The sequence below is a fragment of the Psammomys obesus genome, unplaced genomic scaffold, assembly GCF_907164565.1.
Source record: "Psammomys obesus unplaced genomic scaffold, mPsaObe1.curated_primary_1811, whole genome shotgun sequence".
In the NCBI taxonomy this organism is placed as follows: Eukaryota; Metazoa; Chordata; class Mammalia; order Rodentia; family Muridae; genus Psammomys; species Psammomys obesus.
The window spans coordinates 15548160-15573792 of NW_026585626.1; the positions used below are offsets into that span (position 1 = coordinate 15548160).

Genomic DNA, 25633 nt, shown 5'->3' on the forward strand with positions numbered 1-25633 from the left:
CTGGTATACAGGCCTTAACTCCAGCACTGGGGAAGTTGAAGCAGGAGGGTCACAGCAAGCTAAGGCTTCCCTGCTCTACAGGGAGAGCACATGCATTCAAAGGAGAAAGAAGTGTAACTGCAGTTCATTCCTGGCACAGGACTGTTCTGTCTTGGAGACAGGATTTCACTCTGTAGCCTAGGCTGGCCTGTAACTTACTGTGTAGATCCGGCTAGCCTTAACTTACAGCAGTCCTCCTGCCTCAGCCTCCCAAGTAATAGGATTACAAGTATAAATTGGGGTGGTGGTAGCACATGCCTTTAATCCCAGTGCTCAGTAGGCAGAGGCAGGACTCTGAGTTCAAGATTGGCCTGATATAGGACCGCCAAAGCTACACAAAGTTAAGAATCATGCCCCATAAAACAAACAAGACAAAAACACATATGAGTGGCCTGGAGTGATGACTCAGTGGATAAAAGCACTATCTGCTCTTCCAGACATCCTGAGTTCAATTCCCAGCAACCATATTGTAGCTCACAACCATCTCTACTGGAATCTGATGTCCTCTTCTAGCATGCAGGTATACATGCAGATAGAACACTCATACATAAAATATAATCTTTAAAAAAAAGAACTACAAAAAAAAAGTATAAGCCTCCATACCCAGTCCTACATTTAAAACCTACATCTAAAAACCAAGATGCTTAGCATGAACTGGGGAATGTGACTATCTTTGCGGGCTTCTGACTGAGAATTTAAAGTAGGGATGACAACATAGAGGCCATTTCGACTACTCCTCAGGCTCAGGTCATTTTTCCGCTATTCAGGCCAGAAGCAGTTCTGCCTGCTCTGTGCCCTACACACGATACCCCTGGTTCCCAGTACCACAAAAGGGAGGGAGCGAGGGAGTTAAAGAAAGAGGAAGGAAGGGGATGAAGGGGAAAAGGGAGGAGAGGTAGGAGGAGGACGGGAGGCCAGCCCAGCAGCAGAGGGAAAGATAGGAAACTGAGGCACAAACAGTTCTCACGTCTACCACAGGAATGCTCAGCCACCTCTCCACATCCTTACTGATTAGGACCTGCTGTGATTTGATAAGAATAGCCCCCACTGGCTCAAATATGTGTGAATGCTTAGTAATCAGGGAGGAGCACTATTTGAGAAGGCTTAGGAGGTGTGGCCTTATTGGGGGCAGTGTGTTACTGGAGGTGGGCTTTGAGACTGCAAAAACCTATGCCAGCCCCACACCCTTTCTTTCTCCTTAAGGGTCAGGATGTAGTTCTCAACTACCTTCAGCACTCAATCTGCCTTGACTGTCACCATGCCATGATCCCTGCATGATGATAATTGACTCAGCCCCTGAAACTGTAAGCAAGCCCCAATTAAACTTTCTTTGTTTCTTTATTTCTTTGTTTTTTGTTTTGTTTTTAAGACAGGGTTTTTCAGTGGGCTTTCTTTGTAGACCAGGATGACCTCAAACTCAAAGAGTTCAAGGCCTGCCTCTGCCTCCCAGAATGCTAGGATTATAGGCATACGCCACCACACCTGACTTCCTTTCTAAGGTTTTTTTGAAACAGGATTTGTCTATGTAGTCTTGGTTGTCCTGGACTCGCTCTATAGACTGCCTGGCCTCGATCTCACAGAGATCTGCCTTCCTGAGTGCTGGGATTACAGGCTTGTGCCACTGTGTCTCTTCAGAACAATGCAACAATGACTAAGACACCTGCCAACTTCTCAAGGAGCCAGACAGACTCTTAATTAAAATTTTAAATAAGACTTTGCCAAGCCAGGTACAGTGGCACACAACTTTAATCCCAGCACTCAGGGAGGTAGCGCAAGCAGATCTCTATGAGTTCCAGGTCAGCGTAGTCTACAAAGCAAGTTCAAGACAGCCAAGACTACACAGAGAAACCCTATCTTGAAAAACCAAAAGAAAGAGCAAGAGAGAGACTTTGCCATTTTATATGCAGGAGAAGTGGGAGGGCTTGCCAGGTGCTAACAGAACAACCACAATCCAGGTCATTAGCACACTGATAAAACAGCCCCAACCCCATTAAGTACCCTTTTCATGGAAGCACCCATGGTCACCAAAAGAGGGGACTCCTGACTCTCAGAAAATGAAAGAGAACTCAGACACTTAGAAGGAGATGAAAGATGGGCATTATAGTTCTAGGTCAACAATCCTTAGGGAGGGCCTTTTGAAAGCTCTCTTGTCCAATATTGTTATAAAGAATGAAAATCCCAGATCATTCAATTTTACCAATGAAGACTCAAGCCAGATATTAGGGTGGAAACTTGTTAGCTCAGAGAGGCATAGAAAGCACTCAACTGGCCTTCCTACGCAGCTCACCAGGAGGAAAAGACCTGCTAGCCCAGGAGGAGAATGCCAAATCTTAAAGCCAAAGAGCTAAAGAACCAAAAAGTCCCCTGTTCTTCTCCACGCTCTCTTAAATACCCTTAACTCAAAGTCCCCCTTTTCTGTTAGTCCCTGTCAGCTGGTTAACTTGCTCTGCCTCTTGACCTAGGGTTAACTTTATTAAATCCTGTGTACAGAAAAGCTCTTGGATTAAAGGTGTATGCTAGGGCTGAGCCACACCATAATCACCTGTTTTCAATAAACAGAAAGTTCTTGGCTTAAAGCTGTGTGTTATGGCTGAACCACACCAAACAAAAGACAGGTTTTTACAGTTCACAATCTCAGGGTTCACAATGGGATTAAATATCTTGCAACACAACATTTAACCATTAACACATTAGGAACTTACTAATCTAGTCAAACAGAGGGATGTCTTGTGAAAGGGACATGATTTCTTCATTACTGAGAGTGTGCATGCAGAGGAGGAGCACAGGGACACAGGGACACAGGGACACGCAGCCTTGCTCCTTAGAGAAATGAGAAAATAACTGAAGGTTCCCAGTGCCTCTGCCTCCATACATGCTAGGCTGCCTCTCCTAAAAGTAATGAGTCCATGTGCCTGTCCAAGGCCAACTGTCCCTGTGTCCCCAGATCCCAAATCTTATGTCTAATTGTTCCCTCTCTTATTTGCATCATCAAAATTTCTATTACAAAATGCTATCTTAAGACCACAGAGGCAGGCAGATCTCTATAAGTTCGAGACCAGCCTAGTCTACAAGAGTGGGTTCCAGGACAACCAAGACTACACAGAGAAACCCTGTCTCGAAAAACAAACAAAAAAGACCACACAGAACCTTTTGGGAACACACTTGAAACAATTGCATCACAGTGATCATAGCCTTCCATAAGGCCATCATTTCTCAACATATGTCTCAAAGTTTAAACCCTTCCTTCCTCCCTTAGAAACATCCACTTCACTTGGCCCCCAACTAACTCATTTTCTTACCTTACAACACACTTCAGAGTCTCCTTTTCCTGCAGCCTTCTAAATACGGAGCAATGGAGGGCTCTGTAATCCAGTCCTCTCTGCTTGGCACTTACATTTGCTGTAGCTAGTCCCATAGCTTGCTTTAAAAAGCAATCACGTCACAGAGTGGTGGTGGCCCGAGCCTTTAATCCCAACAGAGGTAGGCGAATCTCTGTGAGTTCAAGGCCAGCCTGATCTACAGAATGAGTTCCAGGACAGTAGAATCCCTGTCTTGAAAAACAAAACAAAGCAAAGCAAAAAGCACTCATGTCCATTAATAATTTCCAAAATTAGGTTTCCAGCTCCATCTTTTGGGGCTTGTTTTAGTTTGGGTTTGGTTTTTTGAGATAGGGTTTCTCTGTGTAACGGAGCCCTGGCTGTCCTGGACTCCATTTGTAGACCAAGCTGGCCTTGAGCTCACAGAGAACCCCTCTCTGCCTCCCAAGTGCTGGGATCAAAAGTGTGTTCCCACCTGCCCGGACAGTTTCTTGGTTTTAGTGTTTCTTTGTTTGCTTTTGTCTTGTTTTGGTGGAGGAGTTTCTTTTTTAAAAAAGGTCTCATTCTGCAACCCTGGCTGTCCTGAAACTCACTCTGCAGACCAGGCTGACCTCGAACTCACAGAGATCTGTCTGCCTCTGCCTCCCAAGTTCTTAGATTAAGGGTGTGTGCCACCACCGCATAGCGTTCTTTAACTTTCATTTGGGCTTACTGTTGTAGTTTCTTGTGAAAGACCATAAGGCAAGAGCGAAAAAAATTGCCGGTGGATTTGGCCAAGTGGAAGTCATTGGCAACTTTCACGAAGTTGCTGTCACTGAAGTGGGAGGTGCAGCCCTAAGCTGCATCCTGATTGGCCTCACTCTGTTGGGACTCTTAACTCTCCGTAAATCCCCCAATAACTCGACGCGAAAATCACCATTTCGAGCCTTTATATTGTTTATTCCACTTGAACCACTCTTCCTCCAGAGAGTCCCATGTTCTTGTTTCTCCAGAATTCAGATGCTTCTGATATAGTAAGCTAACTTAAATAGTAACCCTTCCCCTCCATGCCCTACTTTTCGCTTTTTGCCTTAACTTACCTGAATGTTTCCGTTTACTGGACTTCTCCCCACCCAGAAAAGCTCTGTAAGGACAGGGTTTTGTTTTGACACCACTGCCACATCAAACAGCAGCGTCTGACAAAAGTGCGTATTCGGTAAACATCTGTACAATTAACAGTCTGACTGGAACGCAAAAGCTACCTCCAAGAACGTGCACGCACTCTCAACTACAGTATTTGCGCTCTAGAGTTCCCGCGCGTTCTAGCGCCTCCTTACCGAACGTCCCCCTTTTAGGAGACATACGGTAGGGCTTCCGCCGGGTTCAACCCTCGCTCAAATCGGGAAGGAGGGGCGGAGAGTTATGTCATCTTTCCGCGCCGGTCTGCCCCGCGACGCGACGCCGGCTGGCGCAGCCCTTCGCTCGCCCGGCCTCCCCCTCCTTGGTTCCGCGCTCGGGTTCCGCCATGGAATCCAACAAGGATGAAGCCGAGCGCTGTATCAGCATCGCTCTCAAGGCCATCCAAAGCAACCAGCCCGAGCGGGCGCTACGCTTTCTGGAGAAGGCGCAGCGGCTGTACCCGACGCCACGAGTCAGCGGTGAGTGGAGGCACCAAGGGGGCATTAGCACGGATGGGGGGAACACGGGAACGGACCGACGGGAGCAGTTGGCGGAGGGGGAGGGGTGGCGAGGCGCGGCTACGCCTGCGCATTGGTGCGCCCGGGCGCTGCTGGGATACGTAGTCCCGGTGTCTCGCATTTTGTGGGTTGCTGGACCCCCGAAGACTCTCGAAGGCCTGGCTCTCAACCCTTTCCAGTGCTTGTGGAACCTTCTAAAATATGAAGTTTCTGGGAAGGAGACGCGCTGGGAGACCAGGCGAAGAGAACTCAAGTGGAAGCAAAAGCGAACTACGTTTCCCAAAGGGCTGTTCGGTGGCCCAGGGCCAGTGGCCGGCCTGGGAAATATTATAGTTCAGGAAAATAAACATAACTATTCTAAGAGAGAATGGGTTCTAGAGAGGGAAGGAATTCCTAGAAAGGCACCTCAGATCTTCATTTGCTCGAATCAGAGAACCCTTTGAGACATAAGCCACTCCAACTCACAGTCCTTCCTGCAGTCTCTTGAACGCCGAGTTTCGGGGTGGATATGATTGTTGCAGAACTCAGTTTCGGCCACCTTATCCCACCTTCGCCCACAAGCAGGCCTAGGTGGCGGGTGTTATGGCCTGGTACGGTTGCTGAGTACCAGGTAGCTGAGTAGACTAGGGCTAAGATCTCCCATGACTTGTCTCTGCTACCCGTCCCCGCGCTTTACCCTTCATTTTGCGTTTGTAACCTAAGTTCCCAAAGAAAATTTCGATATCATCCGGAAAGGAGAAAGACACAGGATTTGTGCCTGTGGGCTAGTAAACTTTGTTCCGCGTAACAGACTTTGAGAATTAAGAGACCCACGTCTCATCATGACCGTTCCCTTGTGACATTTCCTCATCTGGAAGTTTAAGGAGTTGGAGCAGATAAGGTATATAACAAGAATACCCATAGAGCTTTTCAGTGTAGAAAGTACTTTCTCATCGGTTTTGTTACCTGATCCTGTACTGTCAGGAAGACAGCAACCACCATTATATCTTCTGTAGATGAGACAGTAAGGGACTTATCCTGACATAGCTAGAAATTGGAAAGCCCTGGGACTCCATAAATACTTATTGAAATGAAATGAAGAGCAGCCACCTGCTGCTCACCTTCCCTGCCCACATCTGGAAATGGAGAAAGAGGAGTGCTGACCTAAGAGGCAGCTGGATTCCTGAACTTTCTTCTCTGCTGACTCTGCCAGTTGATCTTTGACCTGTTTGCCTCCTCTAGGAGAGAGTTGCACTCTGTATTTACCAGGACTACTCTGGTAACTTGCTCAAGGTGCCTCCCCTCCATGAGATAATTCACTTTATAAATAGGGAGCATGGTGGGGTGCAGACTGTCAGAATTCCATCTAATTACTACTGGTTGCTGAGGAGCTGCTAAGAAATCTGATGAAATAAGGGCCTGTAGGGCATTGCAGGAGTCACCTGTGCTAGTTCAGGAACTTGGACAGGTGTCCTTCCAGGGATTGGTGCGTGTATGTGTGTGTGTGTGCGTGTGCATCGTTCGTGAGCGTGCTCTTCATATGGCAGTCAGAGAATAACTTGGCAGAGTCAGTTTTGTCCTTCCATCTTGTGGGTCCCAGGGATCGAACTCTCAGGCTCAGCAGTAAGCACCCTACCCTCACTGTCTAAGCCATCTCAAAGGCCTACCTGTTGGATATTTGTTAGGTCCTTGCTGGATAAAATATGTGCCTCGTGCATAAGCAGTAACCTGAACAGACAAAATTGTAAGGAAAAGGTGATAGGGAAATCTTGGTTTAAAAGTAGTAGGTGGCTGTCTACACTGAATGTTTGGATAGGCATTCATCCCAGTACAACACATTGTTGCAGGTATGGTGGCCTATGCCTGTGATCTCTGAGCTCAGGAGGTAAGGAAAGAGGGTTGCCTCAAGTTTGAGGTCAATTGGACTTCATAACTTTATTTACCAAAAAAAAAAAAAAAAAGAAGCTGATATTGAGACTCTATTTTGTTTTGCCTGCAAAGTTTACTGGTTGATGCCAAGCGGTATAGCAGGATTGGCAAGATCTGCAAGGAAACAGACTTACAAAGAAGATTGCAAAGCAGGTGATAACAGTAAACTAACAAAAAAAAAAAATGGGCACAGTTGTTTAGATACTGAGGTCTTAAGGGTAGTTATAAAAAAAAAATCTAGTCCTTAGCACCTGTGAGTTCACAATCTTGAGAGATGGGAGGGAGTGGAGGATAATCTCCTGGCCATATTATAAGCTGTTGGGAAGCACTGTGTAATGAGGGCACACAAATAATATTTTCTCACAGAGGGAAGGGCTTCAGGCTCTAAGAAATGAGGCAACAGTCAAACATCACTTTGGAAGAGATGGGAAAGGCATGCTGGGAGAAGACATGGAAGCCGGAAGTTTAAAAGGGTTTGGGTAGGGATTGTGTAGAAGGAGATTTAGATGCAAGTGAAGTAGGATATAGAAAGGGTTCAAGTTAGAAAGTGAAATGGGGCCAGATTGTAGAACTCCTTTCCTGTCAGACAAGATGGTTTCACTTTGTTCTGCATAAAAGAAACTAGAGAGGTTTGGTTTATTGGGAGTTGAGGTTGTCTTTCAGACCTGCCAAGTCCACTTAGAAGTTAGAGTACTCGGCATAATGAAGCCATGTAGCCAGTTTGAGTTCAAAGCCTGGGCTGGAAGAGACCAAGAAGGGGTAAGGGATACATTTTCTTAGAAGAAAACAGCACAAGGCCAGGTATGATGGTGCATGCCAATAATACCAGCAGTGAGGAGGCCAAGGCAGTAGATTGTTTGATGCCAGCTTGGACTATATCATAGTGAGACTGGGAAAGACAGGCCTGAAAAGGTTGATGAGAGGGACAATGGCCCAAATAGGTTAGGACATGATGGCATAAGGAGGGATGCAAAGGTAAAGAACCATTGTGTAATGATGATGTGACTTAGATGGGTACTGGGGAATTGGGGTCAACCTTTCTGACCTAAAAAGGCCAAAGCTGAGAAACTAAACGGGCAGAGGTGGACAGGATAGAAAGTGCCAGTGGGACATTCCTAGAGAGTCACCTGCCTAGAACACATGAGGAAGCAGCAGGTTCCAGATGAGAAACTGTTGTCACCAGCTTGTTGACACTCTTTGGAAATGGTTACAGCTGAGGTCACTGGGAAAGTGGGAAGCATAGAGAAGCTGGTGGACAGCCATGCATCATGCCTGCCCTTAGCCAGTGGGAGTAAGACAGCAGCAACAGGAGCATAGTCCTGGGAGAGGACAAAGGCTGTAGTCATGGAGATGACAGGTGTGCAGAGGCCAGGAGGGGAAGGGAAAGGATGGAGAGCCAGAATTAGAGCCGTTGTTGGTCTTTGAGAAGTAAAGGAGGGTGGGGGAGATGTCAGGAAAGTGGCTCAAACAGGAACTGAAGACCATAGCTTTCTCCATGAAAAGAAAAGGAGGGGTCCTTGAAAGGGGGAACAGGACAGAGGAATACCACAACTGGGCAACTGCATTGTGGGACAGGAATAAGGCTGCTGGGAGGACACAGCAGAAATGATACTGTCCATGTCCTTTTCTGGGACCTTTTTCTTAAAGAACTCATTCTGCAACCCTGGCTGGCCTGAATCTCACTTTTTAGACCAGCTGGAACTCAAAGAGGTCTGGCTGCCTCAGCCTCCCAAGTGCTGAGATTACAGGCATGCGCCACCATGTCTAACATTTTTCTGGAATGTTCTATCTGCATCTGTTGGTTACTGGCTTCACCTGATATTTAGTGAAGTGATTAAAAGGATGGGACATGGAGCCAGATGTGGTGACACATGCCTGTAATCCTAGCACTCTGGGAAGCAGAGGCAGGTGGATCTCTGTGAATTCAAGGCCAACCTGGTCTACACCAGGATACCCAAGGCTACACACAGAGAATCCCTTTCTGGAAAAACAAACCAAAAAAGAAAAGAACTGGATATGGTAAGGACATGGTAATCACAGGGGCCAGACAGGAGACAAGAATGTCTTACCATTCCAGGGCAGTTTGGACTATATAGTGGGAATCTGTTTCAAAGAAAATAGAAGATAGCAGTTTTGCACTCAGGCCCTCAGAATACAAGTAGGCCTCCATTTCCCTCACAAAGAGAGAGGTGCCTGGATGAGGTACCTGCAGTTCATGTTACCCAAGCATCTATAAAGTGGCTTACTGTTCAGTCTGGGCAAAGTCAGACAAGGCCTTGGGAGAAAAGGAGAATGGATTTGGGCCTTCAGGGTCAGTGAAAAAGAGAATTGTAGGACCAACAAGGTACAGCACAGAGTTGTCCACTTAGCTCCTTCTAGTCTTTATTTTTTCATTTTATCTTAATTACTTCTCCAAGCAGCCAGGGGCAGGGTCAAGCCTACACTGAGGAATTAGCTATGGTGGCAAGTACACACTGCTGAATGCCAAAGGCCCCAGTCTTGTCTGTCTCTGACCTAGGCTCTTTCCTCACTCTGAGGCCACTGACCTAAGAAAAAAAGTGTCAGGAACAGGTCATTCATGACAATTGCTACCCATGTGCTAAGCTCTGTATATACCTGCATATCTTCTCATACTGCCCTTAGGAGGAAAATGCTCAGAGACACTAGGTTAATTTATCCAGTAAGACCCTGCTAGCAAGTGGCCTTGGCTGAGCCTGAGGCAGTTCAGGTCTGGCTCCACATGGCGTGAGGAAGGCCAAGAGGTCTTGGAGCTATCAATCCTCCACTAACTCCTCAGCTACCTTGTGGCCTTCTCCTACGGATTTCCCACCTTTTTGTTTGTTTTGAGACAGGATCTATGTAGCCCTGGCTATCCTAGAACTTGCTAGGCTGTTCTAAAACTCAGAAAGATATGCCTGCCTCTGCCTCCCAAGTGCTAAGATTAAAGGTGTGAGCCACCATTACCAGGCTCTATGATTGGTTTTGAACCATTTTCTTTCTTTAAATAAATTAGTGTTGGGGCTGGAAAGGTGGCTCAGTGGGTAAGAGCACTGGCTGTTCTTCCAGAGATCCTGAGTTCAATTCCTAGCAACCACATGGTGGCTCACAATCATCTGTAATAGAATCTGATTCCGTCTTCTGGTGTGCATGAAAACAGAACACTCATATATACAGATTAAATAAATAAATCTTTAAAAAAAATTTAGTGAAACAACAGCATTTCACTGTGGTGCCCAGGCTGGCCTCAAACCCCTGGACTTCAGCAGTCTTCATGCCTCACATCCTAAGTAGAAGAGACCATGGTTTGCACCTCCATGGTCCACTGGTCTATCTGCTTGGCACAGCCAACACCGAGGTTAACATTAAGCCTGCCTGTTACCTAACTCTTTTGTGTCACTGCACATTGTCTGTCAGCCACTGTGTCACAGGGAATGTCATGATGAGTCAGGATGATACCATCACATGCTACAGGCCTGTTAGGGACATCCAGACTGCTGGGGAGACTTGCTTGCCAGCAACCAGAAGTCTCCTGTTTTCAACTCAACCCAAACTATCTGGATGATGCTGAGTCTATATATCCACTCCTCTTTTGATTCTGCAGCACATGGAAGTTATAATGTGGAACTTCCAGTGGAACTGCCTTAAAAGCTGCCAGAATCTTTGCAGAGGAGTACATGTGTAGGCCTCTGCCCTCTGACCTATGCAGCTGTGTTGATTGGATCACTGGTGGTGTTGCCCTTGGGACATGCACCATAGGCAGGGCCAGGAACACAGACTACTTCCAAAAAGATCAAAAACAGGCAGCTTGGTTCAAAACCACGGGGACCCAGTCCTTCCTCTGTTTTCAGTACCAGCCCCTCTTCATCTGTTGGTTTCTTCCTTTGCCTCCACTGCTGCCTGGTGTCTCGTGGCATTGCTCAAGGCTGAGATCTGGCTACATCTGCATTGGCCTGAACCACTGTAGGCACCCCTGACCCCAACCCATAGCTTCTCTCCCCTCCACAACCAGTTGCTCCTCTGTCTCGTTGGTCACCCAGGTTGTTCTATTTTGAACCTGATGCTTTGCCAGTCTCCAGACCACCTGCATGTGTTATCTTATTTCATCCTCATGCCAGCAATCTGAGGAAACTGAGGTGCCAACAAGTGTCATACATCAGCCAGAGTCATACTGCTATGCTAGTAAGTGGCAGAGTTGCAAAGGGGATCTGGCCTCTGTGAACATAACATCTGGAGTTCCCCTCTGCCACAGCAGTGCTACCACAGTGCATTCTCCCTGAGGGGCAGGCCAGTGGGTGATGCCACTTCCCTTCTAAGATTGTTGTGATGATTGAGCTAATTTTTACAAAGCATTGTGATGGTGACTGCCTGACACACATTGAATGCTCAGTAACAGAAATGGCCATTACAAGTTAGCCGTATTGGCACACCCCTGTGATCTCAGCACTTGAGAGGATCATAATTTGGAGGCCAGCCTTGACCCCATAGTAAAACAAGAAAAAAAGCTGATTGCTACTAATCTTTTTTTGTTTAAGATAGTGTCATGTCCTGTGGCCCAAGCTCTCTTTGTAGCCCAGGCTGGCCTCCAGTTCAAAATCCCCCTGCCTCAGCATCCCAAAATCTAGGATCATGGCCAGGTAGTGATAGTGCTTAGCACTCCTCCCAGTACTCAGGAGGCAGAGGCAGGTGGATTCTGCGTTCAAGGACAGCCTGGTCTACAGAGCGAGTTCCAGGACAGTCAGGGCTACACAGAGAAACTGGAGGGGTGGGGGGTTGGGAGGAAGTTCTAGGATCACAGGTGTGCACTGCTATGCCAACTACTAATGCTTCTCCAAGTACTCCTTCCGCAAACCAAAGCCCCACTCCCTGTGTGCCTCAAACTGCTGTCAGCTCCTCTGTCTGAGTTGTCCAATCCCAGGAAGATGGTACAAGTTTTCTACACTGCAGTGGTCCCTAGCTATGGCACAGGTATATGGTGGTAGAAGGTGTCTGGAGCTCCGTACAGTGCTGTGACAATTGAGAAAGAAGCTGGATCTGGTCTGAGTGGTGCCAATATTTGTCCTTGGCCCACAGGTATCCTGGGTCCCAACAAGGGGACCTGTCAACAGCTTTGGAATTTACCAGCCAGGACCCTGCAGCCTCGCATGACTGCATTTGCTAGAGTTTGTGGATGCTGAATCAAGAAGAACCAAAAGCTTGGATTTAAATCACCATGATCCCATTTTAGGGTGACAGTAAACCTCTCATATATACCCCAATGACATAGATCATTTGACATGGCCAGCTGTTTTAAAAAAAAAAAAAATAGAACAATAGCGTTGGAGAGATGGCTCAGCAGAGGACCCAAGTCTAGTCCCAGGGTATCTGTGGACACTAGGAATCCACATGGTGCACAGACATATGTACAGATAAAACACCTGTACACATGAAATAAAATAAATATGTATAAGCAATAATAATTGGGATTTGGTGGTACATACCTGTAATCCCAGCACTCAGGAAATGGAAGCAGGAAGTTTATCCTGAGCTATGTAGAGAATTGGAGGCTAGCCTGGCCTACATTAGACCCTGTCTAAATAAATAAAATGTAACAGTAGAGCTGAGGGACTAGCTCCATGGTAGAGCACTTGCCTTGCGTGGTCAAGGTCCTGTGTTCAATTTCTAGTACCACAAAGAAAAACCAAGCCGTAGAAATGAGCACCCAGAGATCTTTTTGGGTCTTCTGGGACAGACTTACTTCCCCAATTCCTCATCACTGCTAAGCAAAGGAATCAGCCTTCCACCAATCCCCCTGAATCAGACCGGCTGCTAGTGGCTCCACCATAGAGGATTGTGCCCTCTCTACCAGCAGAGGATGTGGGCCAAGGCCTTGTTTTATGGTAGAGTACTTGCTCAGCATGCATGAGGCCCATGTTGGTCCCCAGTATTGCAAAGAATAAAATTTAAGATGGATCCTGGTAAGGTAGCTTGTGCTTGCAGCCTTGGCACTTTGTAGGCAGAAGCAGAAAGATCAGGGTGTTCAAGGCTATATAGGAAGGTCAAAGCTAGCCGGAGCTGCATGAGAATGTTCAAAAAATAAAATCACCAGTTGCCTAGAATTACACATTTAAAGGGTTAAAATTGGAAGCTGGGGTATAACTGCTAAGTCTGGAAAGTGCTGACCACAAGAATGAGGACCTGGCCACTTGTGGTGGCACACGTGAATAAACTTTGCTCAAGGAGGCTAAACAGTGGTGGCACATTGCATTTAATCCCAGCACTGGGGAGGCAGAGGCAGGTGGATCTCTGATCTTGCGGCCAGCCTTGTCTACAGAGCTAGTTCCAGACAGTCAGGACTACACAGAGAAACTCACAGGGTGTGTGGGGGGGGGGGGGGACTTGCTCAAGAAGGCAGAGGCAGGGTCACAAGTTCAAGGTCAGATTGGGCTACACATGTAAAGAATGAAGACCTGAATTCAGATCCCCAGCAGCCAGCAAAGCCCAGGCTGGGTTGTATACAAACACTGGACAAAGACAGGAAGATGGTTTTTGGCCAGCCAGTTAGCCAAATCAGCAAGCCCCACGGTAAGTGAGATACCTAGTATGGGGAGAAACTGGGGAAGGCGCCCCTCGTCAGCCTCTGGCATACACACAAAAAAGGGTTAAGATGGCATGTTTTATGTTGTTACCACAGTGAGGAAAAAACTATTGTGTTTTCAAGTAAAAGGATATAATACTATTAAATCTAAACTAGGAACATTGAACAGTTTATAATTCTGATGTACTGTATTAATAAGCAAGTATTTAAACTAGGAACCATTAAAATTAACGTTAACTTTGACTTAGTTTTACACTAATAATATTTATTTAATAATAAAGCATTTTAAAGAACCAGCATAAAAATAGAAAGCACAACAGGAAGCAGTGCTGAGGACCTAAGTGTTCCAGATAGTGTGCTGCAGTACTGAGAGAAGATCTGAGTTGGGCCAGTAGACAAAAATGATTCATAAAAGAGCAAAGACCCTAGTAAGCAAGCAAGCACACTGAAAGAAATACCAAGGTAACATTAAGCCTGGCATGGTGGTACATACCTATAATCCAGCACTTGGGAAGCTGAAGCAGGAGGATGGTGATTTTGAGACCAGCCTGGGCTGCATAAGCAAGATCCTGTTCCAAAAACAACAACAATAAAAACAACAAAAGAGGGAGGAGGACCTCCCCCTATCAGTGGACTGGGAAAGGGACATGGGAAAAGAGGGAGGACAGGACTAGGAGGGGATGGGGGCCTACAGCCGGGATACAAAGTGAATAAATTGTAACAAATTAAAAAATAATAACAAAAGTAAAAGTAACTGAATCTAGATCAGATACTGCTAGGTTCATTAGCCAAACTCAAGCCTCTGTTTGTTTGTTTGTTTGTTTGTTTGTGGCATGGTCTTACTGTGTATCCCTGGCTGATCTGATACTCCTAGAGTACCGGGATTAAAGGCATGTGCCACCGTGCCCTGCTGTGTGTACTTGCTCTCCTCCCTTCCCCTTTCCTTCTCTTCTTCCTTCCTTTCTCTTCTACCATTTAGAGTCTGGGGATCAAACTCTGGTCCTTAGGCATGGCTACAAACTCATTTCCGGAAAGCTGAACCAATCTCACCAGGCTTCTTCTGTTGTTTTTGGTGGGGGTCGGGGAGGCTGTTAAATGCATTCTCACACCTGTAGGCCTGTCTGTTCTAGAACTTACCATGCTCACCAGGCTGGCCTGAAACTCTTCCTTTGCCTCCCAGGCGCTTGAATTAAAGGTATACACCAGCACACCCAGCTCCTCTTTTGTTGTTTGTTTGTTTGTTTGTTTGTTTGTTTGTTGAGGCAGGAACTCTCACACACCTAGGCTGGCCTTAGACTCCCAGTGTAGTAGAGGGCAACCTGAGAGTGGAGATTTTAAGATCAGGGGTTAACGTGTGTGTCACTGTGACAGTTTTAGGTAGTAGTGCTGGTCTTTGAGCATGTTAGCAAACACTACCCCAACTGACAAGTGTTTGTATAACTTATTAAAGAAAATGAATGCATAAATAAACAATACCTGAAAATAAGGAAGGCGGTTACTTTATATGAATCACATGGATTTGGTAATAAGATTAATATTGCTAATATTTTAAAAGCTATAATCTTCGTACTCCTGAGATCTGGGGCTCCTAAAAGAACAGGTCCAAGTTAGGAGAGCAGTGGTCTTGCTGGAAGTGACCTGCCAAGTGACCCCTCAGTGGCTTCTTTTTCCTCACAGCTCTGATCGAGTCCCTCAACCAGAAACCACAGTCTGCTGGTGATCAACCCCAACCCACAGACACAAGCCACACCACCCACAGGAAGGCAGGTGGGACCGAAAGCCCCTCAGCCAACGGCGAGGCAGGAGGAGGAGAGAGCACCAAGGGCTATACCTCAGAGCAGGTGGCAGCTGTGAAAAGGTAGAGGCCATGGGGTGGTGGGAACTGAAGAGGGCCGGGGAAGCCTCTCTTACTTCATCCAGTGGCCTGGGAAGGTCTTGGAAGATGGAGGAAGTCCAGCTTTGTTTCCCACAGGGTGGGAGCCAGGGCCTCACTGCCCACCCCCTACTGTTGACAGACCAAAGACATTGCCAACCCATGCCTTCCTCTGCCCTTGGCCAGCAGCCCTAAGCCTCCCACAGCTCTGTCGCACAAAGACACCACAATCTTGCCCCTACCCCCAACACCAACAAAGACCTTTTTAGACCAGAGCCTGTGGGCAAGAGACAGAGCTTTGCCACCTAGGTGGAACAGCCCAGCAGAGTGAAGCTCTCCCAGGCCTGATACCACTAGCCAGGATCACTCAGGACTAAACTCTCCCAGCCATCTTCTCTTCCACCATTTAGCCTCAGAATCCTTCTGAGGCCAAGCTAACACCTCCTGGCAAGCAAGATGACTATGACCAAATGTGACCAAGTAGTTTGTCATAACCAGACACAGTTTCAACCATACACACCTAATAGCTATGGTGATAGAAGCAGACTTGAAGGGAAGAGAAGTCCTAGAGCACCCCCATGAATGTGAGTCCTCCAAGGCCCAGAAAGGGAGGTCAATTACAACAGAAACAGCCTTTCTTTAGGGTCCTGTGGTTTGAGTGAGCAGACACCTGCCATTGCCATCAGCAGGACACCTCTTCTCCAGTTAAAAGACACAGTACTTCCAAGTCAGCTTCCAGTGAAGGAGGCGGTAGAGAGGAGCAGATGCTAGCCAAAGACAGCAGCCACCTCTCTCAAGTCCTAAGTATGTTCATGGTGTTTCCAGCAGGCCCTGCCCAGCTCTCCAAGCCAAGGAGCTCCCTGTGGTTCCCTTGCCCCTCAAGTCAGGCAGCTGACCCAAGTCTGGTCCCCACTTCTGCCATGAGCGGAGTGCCTCATACTGCTTGTTCTCTCACCTCACCTCAGACACGCTGTCACACTCTTCTCTCTGTTCCAGGGTCAAGCAGTGTAAAGATTACTATGAGATCCTGGGGGTAAGCAGAAGTGCCTCCGATGAGGACCTGAAGAAGGCCTACCGCAAACTGGCTCTCAGGTTCCATCCAGACAAGAACCACGCGCCTGGTGCCACCGAAGCTTTCAAAGGCAGGCCAGCACTGGGGTGTTTGGGGTTTTGTGTGTTAGTTTGCTTGCTTGTTACCTGTGTAGATTGGGCTTGACTAGAACTCAAGAAGGTGCCTCTACCCTCTGGCCTTTGCCTCTGCCTCTGTCAAGCTGAGATTAAAGGTGTGAACCACCAAGAACCACCAGTTCTTTTGTGTGAGATTAAAGGTGTGAACCACCCAGTCATTTTGGTGCATTTATCTCCTGTCTTAGAATACAGGGCCAAGGTGGCTTTCCCAGGAAGTTGGGACAGAAGAATGTGGTCTCAACTGTAATTGTACAGAACTGTTCCCTGAGAAGGTTCCAGTAGCCACCTCTAGCCATATGGACTAGCAATGCCCACTCTGCCGCCTCTTCATTTTCAGGGTTACAATAGAGGTGCCAGAGGATTCTAGTGGCTTCTGCAGGGTCAACCTGGCACAGGAGCAGACTCCTACCTTGACCATCTGGCAACAGTCCCTGTACTGCGGGACAGGGAACCCCTTACTCGGAGGGCTTCTTCAGGATAAGCGGCCAGCTTTTCCAGCTTCCCACAGCCTGTCCCAGCCCTCCGCTAGGGACAAAGCATCTTCTGATCTCACAGCCTATTGATTTGTGGAGTGGGTGTGTCAACCTCTGGCTAAAATCATAAGCATTTAGATTTTCATCTTTCCTCTATTTGGCACTGATGTGCACTGCTTTCATGCCAGCCCTGTGTTCCAAGCCTTGCATTTTCTTGGTCCCTAGGTATTGTTCCCTTTGGGGGATTCTGTGGGTGACTGGGTGCCTTGTTATGCAGTACTGGATTGAGTAGGAACTTGTGACAGAATGGTACAGCCTTGTCAGATGTGAAAGGAGGGTTTCATCCTCCCTCCCAGGGGCTACCAGTGCTAAAAAACAAGCCTACAGCCCACTGCTGTGAGTGAGGGGTAAAAAGCGAGGCAGGCCCTGGGAGGCACTAGCTTTCTGCCCTGGGCACTCTGGTGAGGAGGCCCCAGTGCCAGATAGAAAACAGCAGCTGGAGGCTGGGCCCTGGAGACAGCAGACTCTTCCAAGCCACACACCAGAGCGGGGAGTCGCCACCAGAAGCAGTGTCTGCTGCTGTCCCGTTCACAAGGGCTTCGTGTGTCTGTTATTTTTAGTTGCACTATGACTTCAGGATTATATTACCCTGTCTCCCCACGAGATGAAAATGTGCAAGGGGCATTTCTGTAATATCAGTGAAAGAACTGCAACAGAACACATCTGAAGCAAGTGTGTAGGATCACGCCTACAACCCCACCTTAGAGACAGAAAGATTAAAAATTGGAGGGCAACCTGGGCTACTTAGCAAGTTCCTGTACTGTTCTGGCAGTTTAGGTGATATAACAGGGACCCTAATCAAAAATTAAATTAAATTTTAAAAAGCCTCTTCTTACAGCCCAGACTGAGGCCTTGCTTAGGGGCCTTGCTCTTGATTACCTGCTCTCTGACACTTGCCCAACAGGTGATTGCCTTTGCCCTTAAGTCCCTCTTTCCCTGAGACCTGAAAGAAGCAAACTCGTTCTTAAGGCCTGATCTCTTCTCCCCTTCCAGCCATCGGCACAGCATATGCGGTACTGAGCAACCCAGAGAAAAGGAAGCAGTACGATCAGTTTGGTGATGACAAGAGCCAGGCTACCCGGCACGGCCACAGCCACGGGGACTTCCACAGAGGCTTTGAAGCAGACATCTCCCCTGAAGACCTTTTTAACATGTTCTTTGGTGGTGGCTTCCCTTCCAGTAAGTCCACAATCATCTCTCTCTGGTGGTGATAATGAGGTTTGAACGCTACAGCCCCTAACTCAGTGCTTCCATATTTCAGGTAACGTCCACGTCTACAGTAATGGCCGAATGCGATACACCTACCAGCAAAGGCAGGACCGCAGGGAAAACCAGGGTGACGTGAGTTACAAGGGCTGAGCAGCACACTAGGTCCTCCAGGGGATGAACCCTGAAGGAGGAAGTCATGATCCACGTATATCCTCAACATTCTTAGCCTAGGAGCCATCTTTGCTCCTTCCCAGTGCCATTCTGCCTAGGGACGCCAGAGGGAGCCACACTCCCAGGTTGCATAATACTTTTGCTTCAGTTGGGGAGTGTACAACACAAACTTCTCCAGCTCCCAGCAGCTCTAGTGCAATAGCTCTTATGGAGCCCATTTGTTCTTAACACTGAGGTAACATTTTCTGAACAATGGAGAATTAAAACATCGTGAGAGATTTTAAAAGGCCTGCGTGGGTATTCAGTTTTCTAGAACAGTGAGTAAAAGCTTTATTACCAAGCAGTCCTTCAGACACATTTGGGACACATGGATCAACACAGCCATATGGCTAGGACCTGAACACTGCCAACAGCTAGGGCAGAGCATTTAACAGAGGGATACACACTTGAGCTTGCTCTCCCTCCCCCTCTCTCCTGTTGTTTTACTCCCTTCATTTCTCTCTCCTCCTGTCCCTCTCTCCATTTCTTCCCTCCTTCCTCTCTCTCCTTGGACTTACCATGCAGTTGAAAAAAACCTTGAGTTCCTGCTGTCCCTGTTTCCACCTTCTAAATACTGGAGTTAAACTTGAGTCACCATGCTATCCATTTCATTGGAGTGGTCTTGGTTTTGGCTTGGTTTTGGTTTTTGTTTTTGAGACAGAGTCTCACTGTGTAGCTCTAGAATTTGCTCTGTAGACTGGTCTGGAACTTGGGAATCTGCTTGCTCCTGAGTGCTAGAACTAAAGGTGTGTGTCACCATACCCAGCACTGTTTTTTTGTTGAGACAGTATAACCCTGGCTGATCTGGAACACCAACTGTCAACCATTCTCCTGCCCCTGCCTCCATCTATTTACATCTAACATACAGAAGAGTTATTGCCACAGACAGCATACAGCAGAGTTTTAAATCACAGATTTTTGGATAATGAATTTATTTCTGGTTGTCTTGTTTTTGTTCTAATAATCACACCCAAAGTTTTGTGGGTACTAGGAAAGCTCCATACCACAGACTACATCCCAACCCTTTAATTAAATGCTTTTCTTATCAACAATATATTTGTGTGACTCAGAATTCTAAAAGCAGTGTATTGTGAAAGCCCGTCACCCAGGCCTGCCTGTGTTCTCCTGGAGACTCTACCTCTACTCCTTCCTTGCTGCTCTCTTGCAGATCTGCAGGTACCATATGCTCCCAATGGTTGCTTTGTCATTTTTCAGGAAAAGCTGTCAAATGGAGGAGCTTCTGCCCTAGGGGATACCTTTGGGAGGAAAGGGAGGCCACCTAAGTGCCATTATGCTAGGAAACTCTGATCATTGGCTCTCTTCCCTTCAGGGTGGCCTAGGAGTATTTGTCCAGCTGATGCCCATCCTCATCCTCATCCTCGTGTCAGCACTCAGCCAGCTCATGGTGTCCAGTCCACCGTACAGTCTGAGCCTGAGACCGTGAGTACAACCCCCCTGGACAGGCCCCACGATAGGGAGCCTCAGTCCCCACCAGAGCTCTGCCTTCCCATCCTCATCTAGCAAATGCCCAACCATACTACAGAAAGCTGACTTAGGTAGAAAAAAAGCATACTGTCCCTGAGCCGAGCACCTTAGATGTTTGAGGATTGGAGGCCCCTCAGAAGATAAGCTCCAGGTATTTTGTTGAGGCAACAACACATATACGTGTCCTGCGTGATTTCAGAAATGTGACTCCCCAGCAGCATCCCCACCCTGAGATGTCCTCTGCTCTTAAAATCTGTTTGATGCCCTGAGAAAGAACAGAGTTTAGTCAGTCAGAAGAAGGTGGCTTTGCATCCTAGCTTCTGCATTGAGAGCTATGACTCCAGATGTGTTATGTAACCTTGGTTTCCTCCTTTGTAAAATGGGAACAATAGCATCTACCTCCTTGTAAGAATTGAGTGACGTGTGTAAGATGTCCAGCTCATTGGAAATTCTCAGAAGTGTTTGTTGAGTAGATACCTTCTCAGCTACCAGTGGTTAGCAGGGTAAGGTAGTTGGCCCTCTAGGGCGTCACACAGTGCCTCTCTTTCCGAGTGCCTGGAACAGTGGGTTCTCAGCTTCCGCTTCATCCTGCTACTGCCTGCAGACCCAGCAGGCTTCCTCAGCCAGCAGGGGACAGAGCTGGCCTCTGCTCCTACAGCAACCCCACTTGTCTGGAGCCAGATGTGACTCCTCTCCAACAGCTAGAGAGATAAAGAAAGCAGTATGCTGGGGCTGCCCTCTCTGGAGCAGTGACTCCTGACTGTTGGAGCTTCTGCTGCTGCCTGCAAGTCCCTGTGACTATACATTTTTCCTGACATTCTGTTCCTTTTGGTTCTTTTTTCCCTGTGTGGTTGGGAATGAACTCCTAACTCATGCTGACATACATTCTGTTAGAGACACAGCTCTGACCTCTCATTTTGACCCAAGACTTGTGGCCCTAGGAATCTATGAGCGTAGAGGCATAGAAGGCAGAGACCAGCTTTCCAGACCAGGGTCTGTCCTCAGAATGGGCTTCTCTCCCCACATGCCCCGTTCTCAGTGGAACGCCTAAGGAAGGGGTTGACATAGGCTGGGCATTTGTGTGGCAGGATGCTCTGCCTTTGCCACAGACCTTCATTTTGGGGAGCCAGTGAGTTCCTGTTGTGGTGTGGGGGGGGGGTTGCTGTTCCTATGGCCTGTGTGGTACCTCCCACCACTGGGCCATCACCCTTCCAGCCACCCACTTTGAACCTGGTGTATTTTTGGTCAGGTCAGTGGGCCATGTCCACAAACGAGTTACTGACCACCTGAGTGTCGTGTACTACGTGTCAGACACCTTCTCTGAAGAGTACACAGGCTCCAGCCTCAAAACAGTTGAACGCAATGTGGAAGATGATTATATTGCCAACCTCCGAAACAACTGCTGGAAAGAAAAGCAACAGAGTGAGTGCACGTGTGTCTGTACATTTACTTGTGCGTGTGTATGCTTATGTGTGCACTAATAATGTATGTGTACCTGTGGATACACATGTGTGTTCATGAGCATGAGAGGGTATGGCCAGTAGTAGTATTTGGAGAGGGGTAACCAGAAACCATGTTTGAGAATAGAAAAACCCTTCTCTAGTGTTTTGTGGACCCAACAGCTGGCACTGCCCTGTGCCAACCACCTCCCTACCAAGATCTGAACTCCATTCCTGGATTCCTCTGGGGCTACAAACCCAGGGCCATCTGATGATTTTATTAAGATCCTCATGAGTCACTGGTGCCTATCATTGTAGTTGTTAGAGGTGAATATATAAGAAACAGATTAGAAACCCCTGGCTACCCACTGATCATGTATCCAGTCTATCTGTGAGACCCTGGTCCTGTCGTTCTGTCCCCTCCTGGGAAGTCAACTCTGCACTAACCCCTGGTCCTGTCTTCCTGTTCCCTCCTGGGAAGCCAGTTATTCCCCAACCCCTGGTCCTGTCTTCCTGTTCTAGGAAGACAGTTCTTCCCCTGCTCCTTCTCCTGCTCCTGTCCTGCCTTCTTATTTCCCCATGGACTTAGGCAGATAAACTCCGTGCAGTTCTGGGGCCCTGACCTTGCCCTGTTTCTTTGCAGAGGAAGGCTTGCTGTACCGGGCCCGATACTTTGGTGACACAGACATGTACCACAGAGCACAGAAGATGGGCACCCCAAGCTGCAGTCGTCTGTCAGAGGTGCAGGCTTCCCTGCATGGATAGTTCTGGGCCAGCCACACCACCCAGGTCCAAGTATGAGCCAGGACTGCAACTCCTGGCAGCCTTGGCCTTGGTCTTAAGCAGAGGAGGGAGGAAGAGAAGGAAGGAGAATGGGAAGGTGGGAGGGTGTGATGGAGGAAGGAAGAAAGCCTGGTAATGATGGCAGAAACGCCCTTCACCGTCCTGACACTTCCAACATCCTCCAGAGATGAGGCAGCTCTGGGCACCTTGGAAAACTGAGGCCGATGGCATTCCTCCAGTCACCCTGCCCTAGTGACCCTGTTCTTCCTTCCCCTCTCTAGGGCCAGGGGAGGGGAGGGTTGTACCCAAAAGCCAGACTGAGTAGGGACCTGTGGTTCCTTGACCCACTCCAATAAACAAGCCACCTCAGCCCTTTCCCAAGCTTGGCTTTTGTTGCCTGTGTATTTACATATTACTGGATCCAAATAGCCCCTTATATACAGTACCCCACTGGAGTCAGGAAAATTCATGGGGAATAAGTGGGCAGGAGTCCATCCCCCTCAGTCCTTCCAGGCAGGAGGAAATGGAGCAAGATGAACCAGTGGGCAGGAGAGGCCTTTGGGCCTGACCACTCCCTCTGGTGGCTGTGAGGCCCACGATCCAGTGCTCTGCACCTGGGAGTCTGGAAGCCACAGGCATCCGGCCCCACCCAGGCGTCTCTCCTGTGGTCTTGGGGAGGGGAACAAAAGATCACAAGTTCAGGATCAAAAACAGCCACTGAGCACAGGAGGGGTGAGGGAAAGTGAAAGTGCTAGTCACAGGCCCTTCCCCAGCATGTGGGTCACAGGCTCAGTTCCCAGTGCTTAGAGCTGGTAGCCTGGCTCAAGCCCAAAGGAGTGTGGGTAGGACAGAAGCTCTTTGCATTGGTACCCTACCCACCCCCTCCTTTGCCTGTCCCCTGTCACAGAGCCAGCCACAGACTGTTCCAAGGCCACTCGCTAGCGCTAGCTAGTGTCAGCACTGGGGCACTGTAGCGGGGTTGGCAGGGCCAGGACTGTGGGGCTGAGCCAGAGGTACCTGCTACAACTGCCACCTAACTGTGTCCCTCTCCTCTCCAGACTATGAAATCCCTGGAAAATTTTTGGTGACACCCACTGAGCCAACCATGGTGATGGACTGTATATTTAAGGAAAGGCATACACAGAAAAAATTAAAATGGAACTGGAGGCCGAACACTGCACAACTTGCCCTCTCAGCCAGTGAATGCAGAAAGCTCTTAGGACAGACAGAAAGCCTGCCACGGAGCTGCTTCCTCCCCTCCCAGGGCTGGCAAGAAGCTCCACATCACCGGCTCCTAGGATACCGAAAGAAACCATGGCAACGAAAGTAGAATGTAAAACTTCCAGCAAATGTCTGTGGGGAAGAACTGGGGGAGGGGACACCCCACTGTCTCTCTTCCCCCCCCCCCCAGGAGCCCACCAGTCACTTCACTGGAGAAGCCAGGCAGAGGCATGGGCCCAGGAACAGAGAGGAGAGAATTCCAGAGAACATAATTTAGAAATTCATACGTATGTATATATATCTATTTATATGTAAATAGACATATATGAAGATATATATATAAAGTCTTTTTAAGCTATGCAGGGATTGGGTTGAGATATTCAACTTATTTCTTCTATATTTTAGAAAATGACACTTGTTTGGGAAGGCAACCTGATTTTCAAAACCTAGACAGTAGCCATTTCAGAAAGTCAAGTTGGATGCTCTTAGTGTCATCCTTAGCCCCAGCCTGACTTTGATGACAGCAGTAATCATGGTGGTAAAAATCCATAGAAAACTTCCAAAGGTCTCCAGGCTTGCTTATGGTTAAGGTAGGGGAAGCAAGGTGTGGGTAGGGAAAGGTGCCCCTGAAGATAGCTGCTCAGTACTGAGCCATAGAGACCCCAGACAGGGCCTACTTGGATGAGGCCAGCTCCTCACGCTGCCTCCTCCTTGGCCAGCCTCAGGTGGGCTCTCTGCCCTAACACCCAGGAGCCCTGCATCCAGTCCCTTGCCCATACCTCTTCCCCACCCAAGTCCCCAGGTGGGTTTGCCTTACAGGTGCCATCGGGCACAGCTCCACCATTGCCAGCAGGTTTTCTCTAAGTTGTCCACCAAGGACTCCAGAAGGCTCTTCCTCCAAAAGTTGACCCAGGACCTGAATGCAGCCCAGCTTGTGAAGAGGAACCAGTGGTGTGGGTGCCTGGCTTCACCTCTGCAGTGGACTCCACCAGGCCTCTGCTTATTGGATGAATAATCCACCACAACCAGAATGGCTTTCTCCTCCAGATGAGGATTTTTCTCAAAACAGGCCATTGCTGCCAGGGGAAGGAGGGAGGTTTAATCTCCTCCCACGTTTATAATGGGCCTTTGGGAATTGCCATTTCCCCTGGTTTTCCTATGGTGGCGGGTGTGTCATTGTACCTGCCAACTTCCAAAGCCTTACTTCCCCAAGCTGCCAACCTAGAGGTGGTAACTGTGCCTCCACGGTGTTTTGTTTTCTCTCTCTCTCTTTTTAAAAATACAACCCCCTGACAAATAGAATTCTTGCTGGGAAAAGTTTGGTTAGGAATTGTCAAATCTGGTTGTTTTTTGTTTTGTTTTTGTGTTTTTAACAAAGTTCCACCCTGCAATGAAGTGGCCACCTTGGCCTAAAGAAACAATAAGAACTGGACAAAATCCCGAGTACCCCACCCACAGTGGCCCTGGTGCTCTGCCTCCCACCACCCCAACTGCCTGGTCCTGGAAGCTGTCCCTAGAGGGGCTGAGCCATGTGCAATAAGAACATAGATCCTGAAGGATCCCCTGACAAGCTGTATTTCTTGAATTAGAATTCTGATATTGTACATCTATAAATATATGTTTATTATGTGATTGGCAGTGGTGGGTCTACATTGAGCAGGGGATGGGGCAGGGAGCACCCACCACTTGCTGTTGACACCATCCAAGCCTGTGTCTCAGGAGCTCTCAGGCCTGACCCTCTTGACAAAGGGTCAAATAGCTGGGCCGCAGAATGTGGTGTCCACCTGCCCACTGCCCCTTGACACATTCTGTTTTCCCTGTCACTGGACTAGGCTGGAGCCCACTCCTGAACTGGAACATTGGGAGAATTCCCAAATGGGTCTTGCCATCTCTGACCTACAACCTCCTCTCCCTGAGAGATGGAGAAAGCTAACACTGAGGCAGCCTGGGGCTCTGGGTAAGCAAGCACTAGATCTGCCTGGCCTCCCTGAGACAGGGCCAACAGCAAGAGTGGCAAGCCCAGTTCCCTCCCACCAACAAGCCAGCCAAAGGCAGGCGCCTGGTGGTGCCACCGCAGCCCAGGAGCTCATTGGCTGTCCCCAGAAGGATCACCACAGCCTGCCCCTGGCCTGCAAGCTGCCACTTGTTAGCTGCACTTGGCAGAGGGGTAGCCAGCTT

At 48.2% G+C, this 25633-nt stretch overlaps 1 protein-coding gene across 3 annotated transcripts; it reads left to right on the plus strand.

Annotated features, from left to right (window-relative positions):
• The first annotated feature begins 4780 nt into the window (after positions 1 to 4780).
• On the plus strand, positions 4781 to 25087 carry Dnajb12 (DnaJ heat shock protein family (Hsp40) member B12). Of its 3 annotated transcripts, none has more exons than XM_055614424.1 (9): positions 4781 to 4993; positions 15192 to 15372; positions 16384 to 16529; positions 18102 to 18287; positions 18370 to 18449; positions 19858 to 19967; positions 21262 to 21434; positions 22095 to 22240; positions 23293 to 25087. In XM_055614424.1, the coding sequence occupies exons 1-8, from the start codon at positions 4861 to 4863 to the stop codon at positions 22214 to 22216; spliced, it is 1131 nt and encodes a 376-aa protein (XP_055470399.1). In that variant the 5' UTR covers positions 4781 to 4860; the 3' UTR covers positions 22217 to 22240; positions 23293 to 25087. The 3 variants fall into 3 exon arrangements, with proteins under 3 accessions (XP_055470399.1, XP_055470394.1, XP_055470387.1); XM_055614419.1 differs by having other exon boundaries at positions 22095 to 22192; XM_055614412.1 differs by having other exon boundaries at positions 4788 to 4993; positions 22095 to 22246.
• The last annotated feature ends 546 nt before the right edge of the window (positions 25088 to 25633 follow it).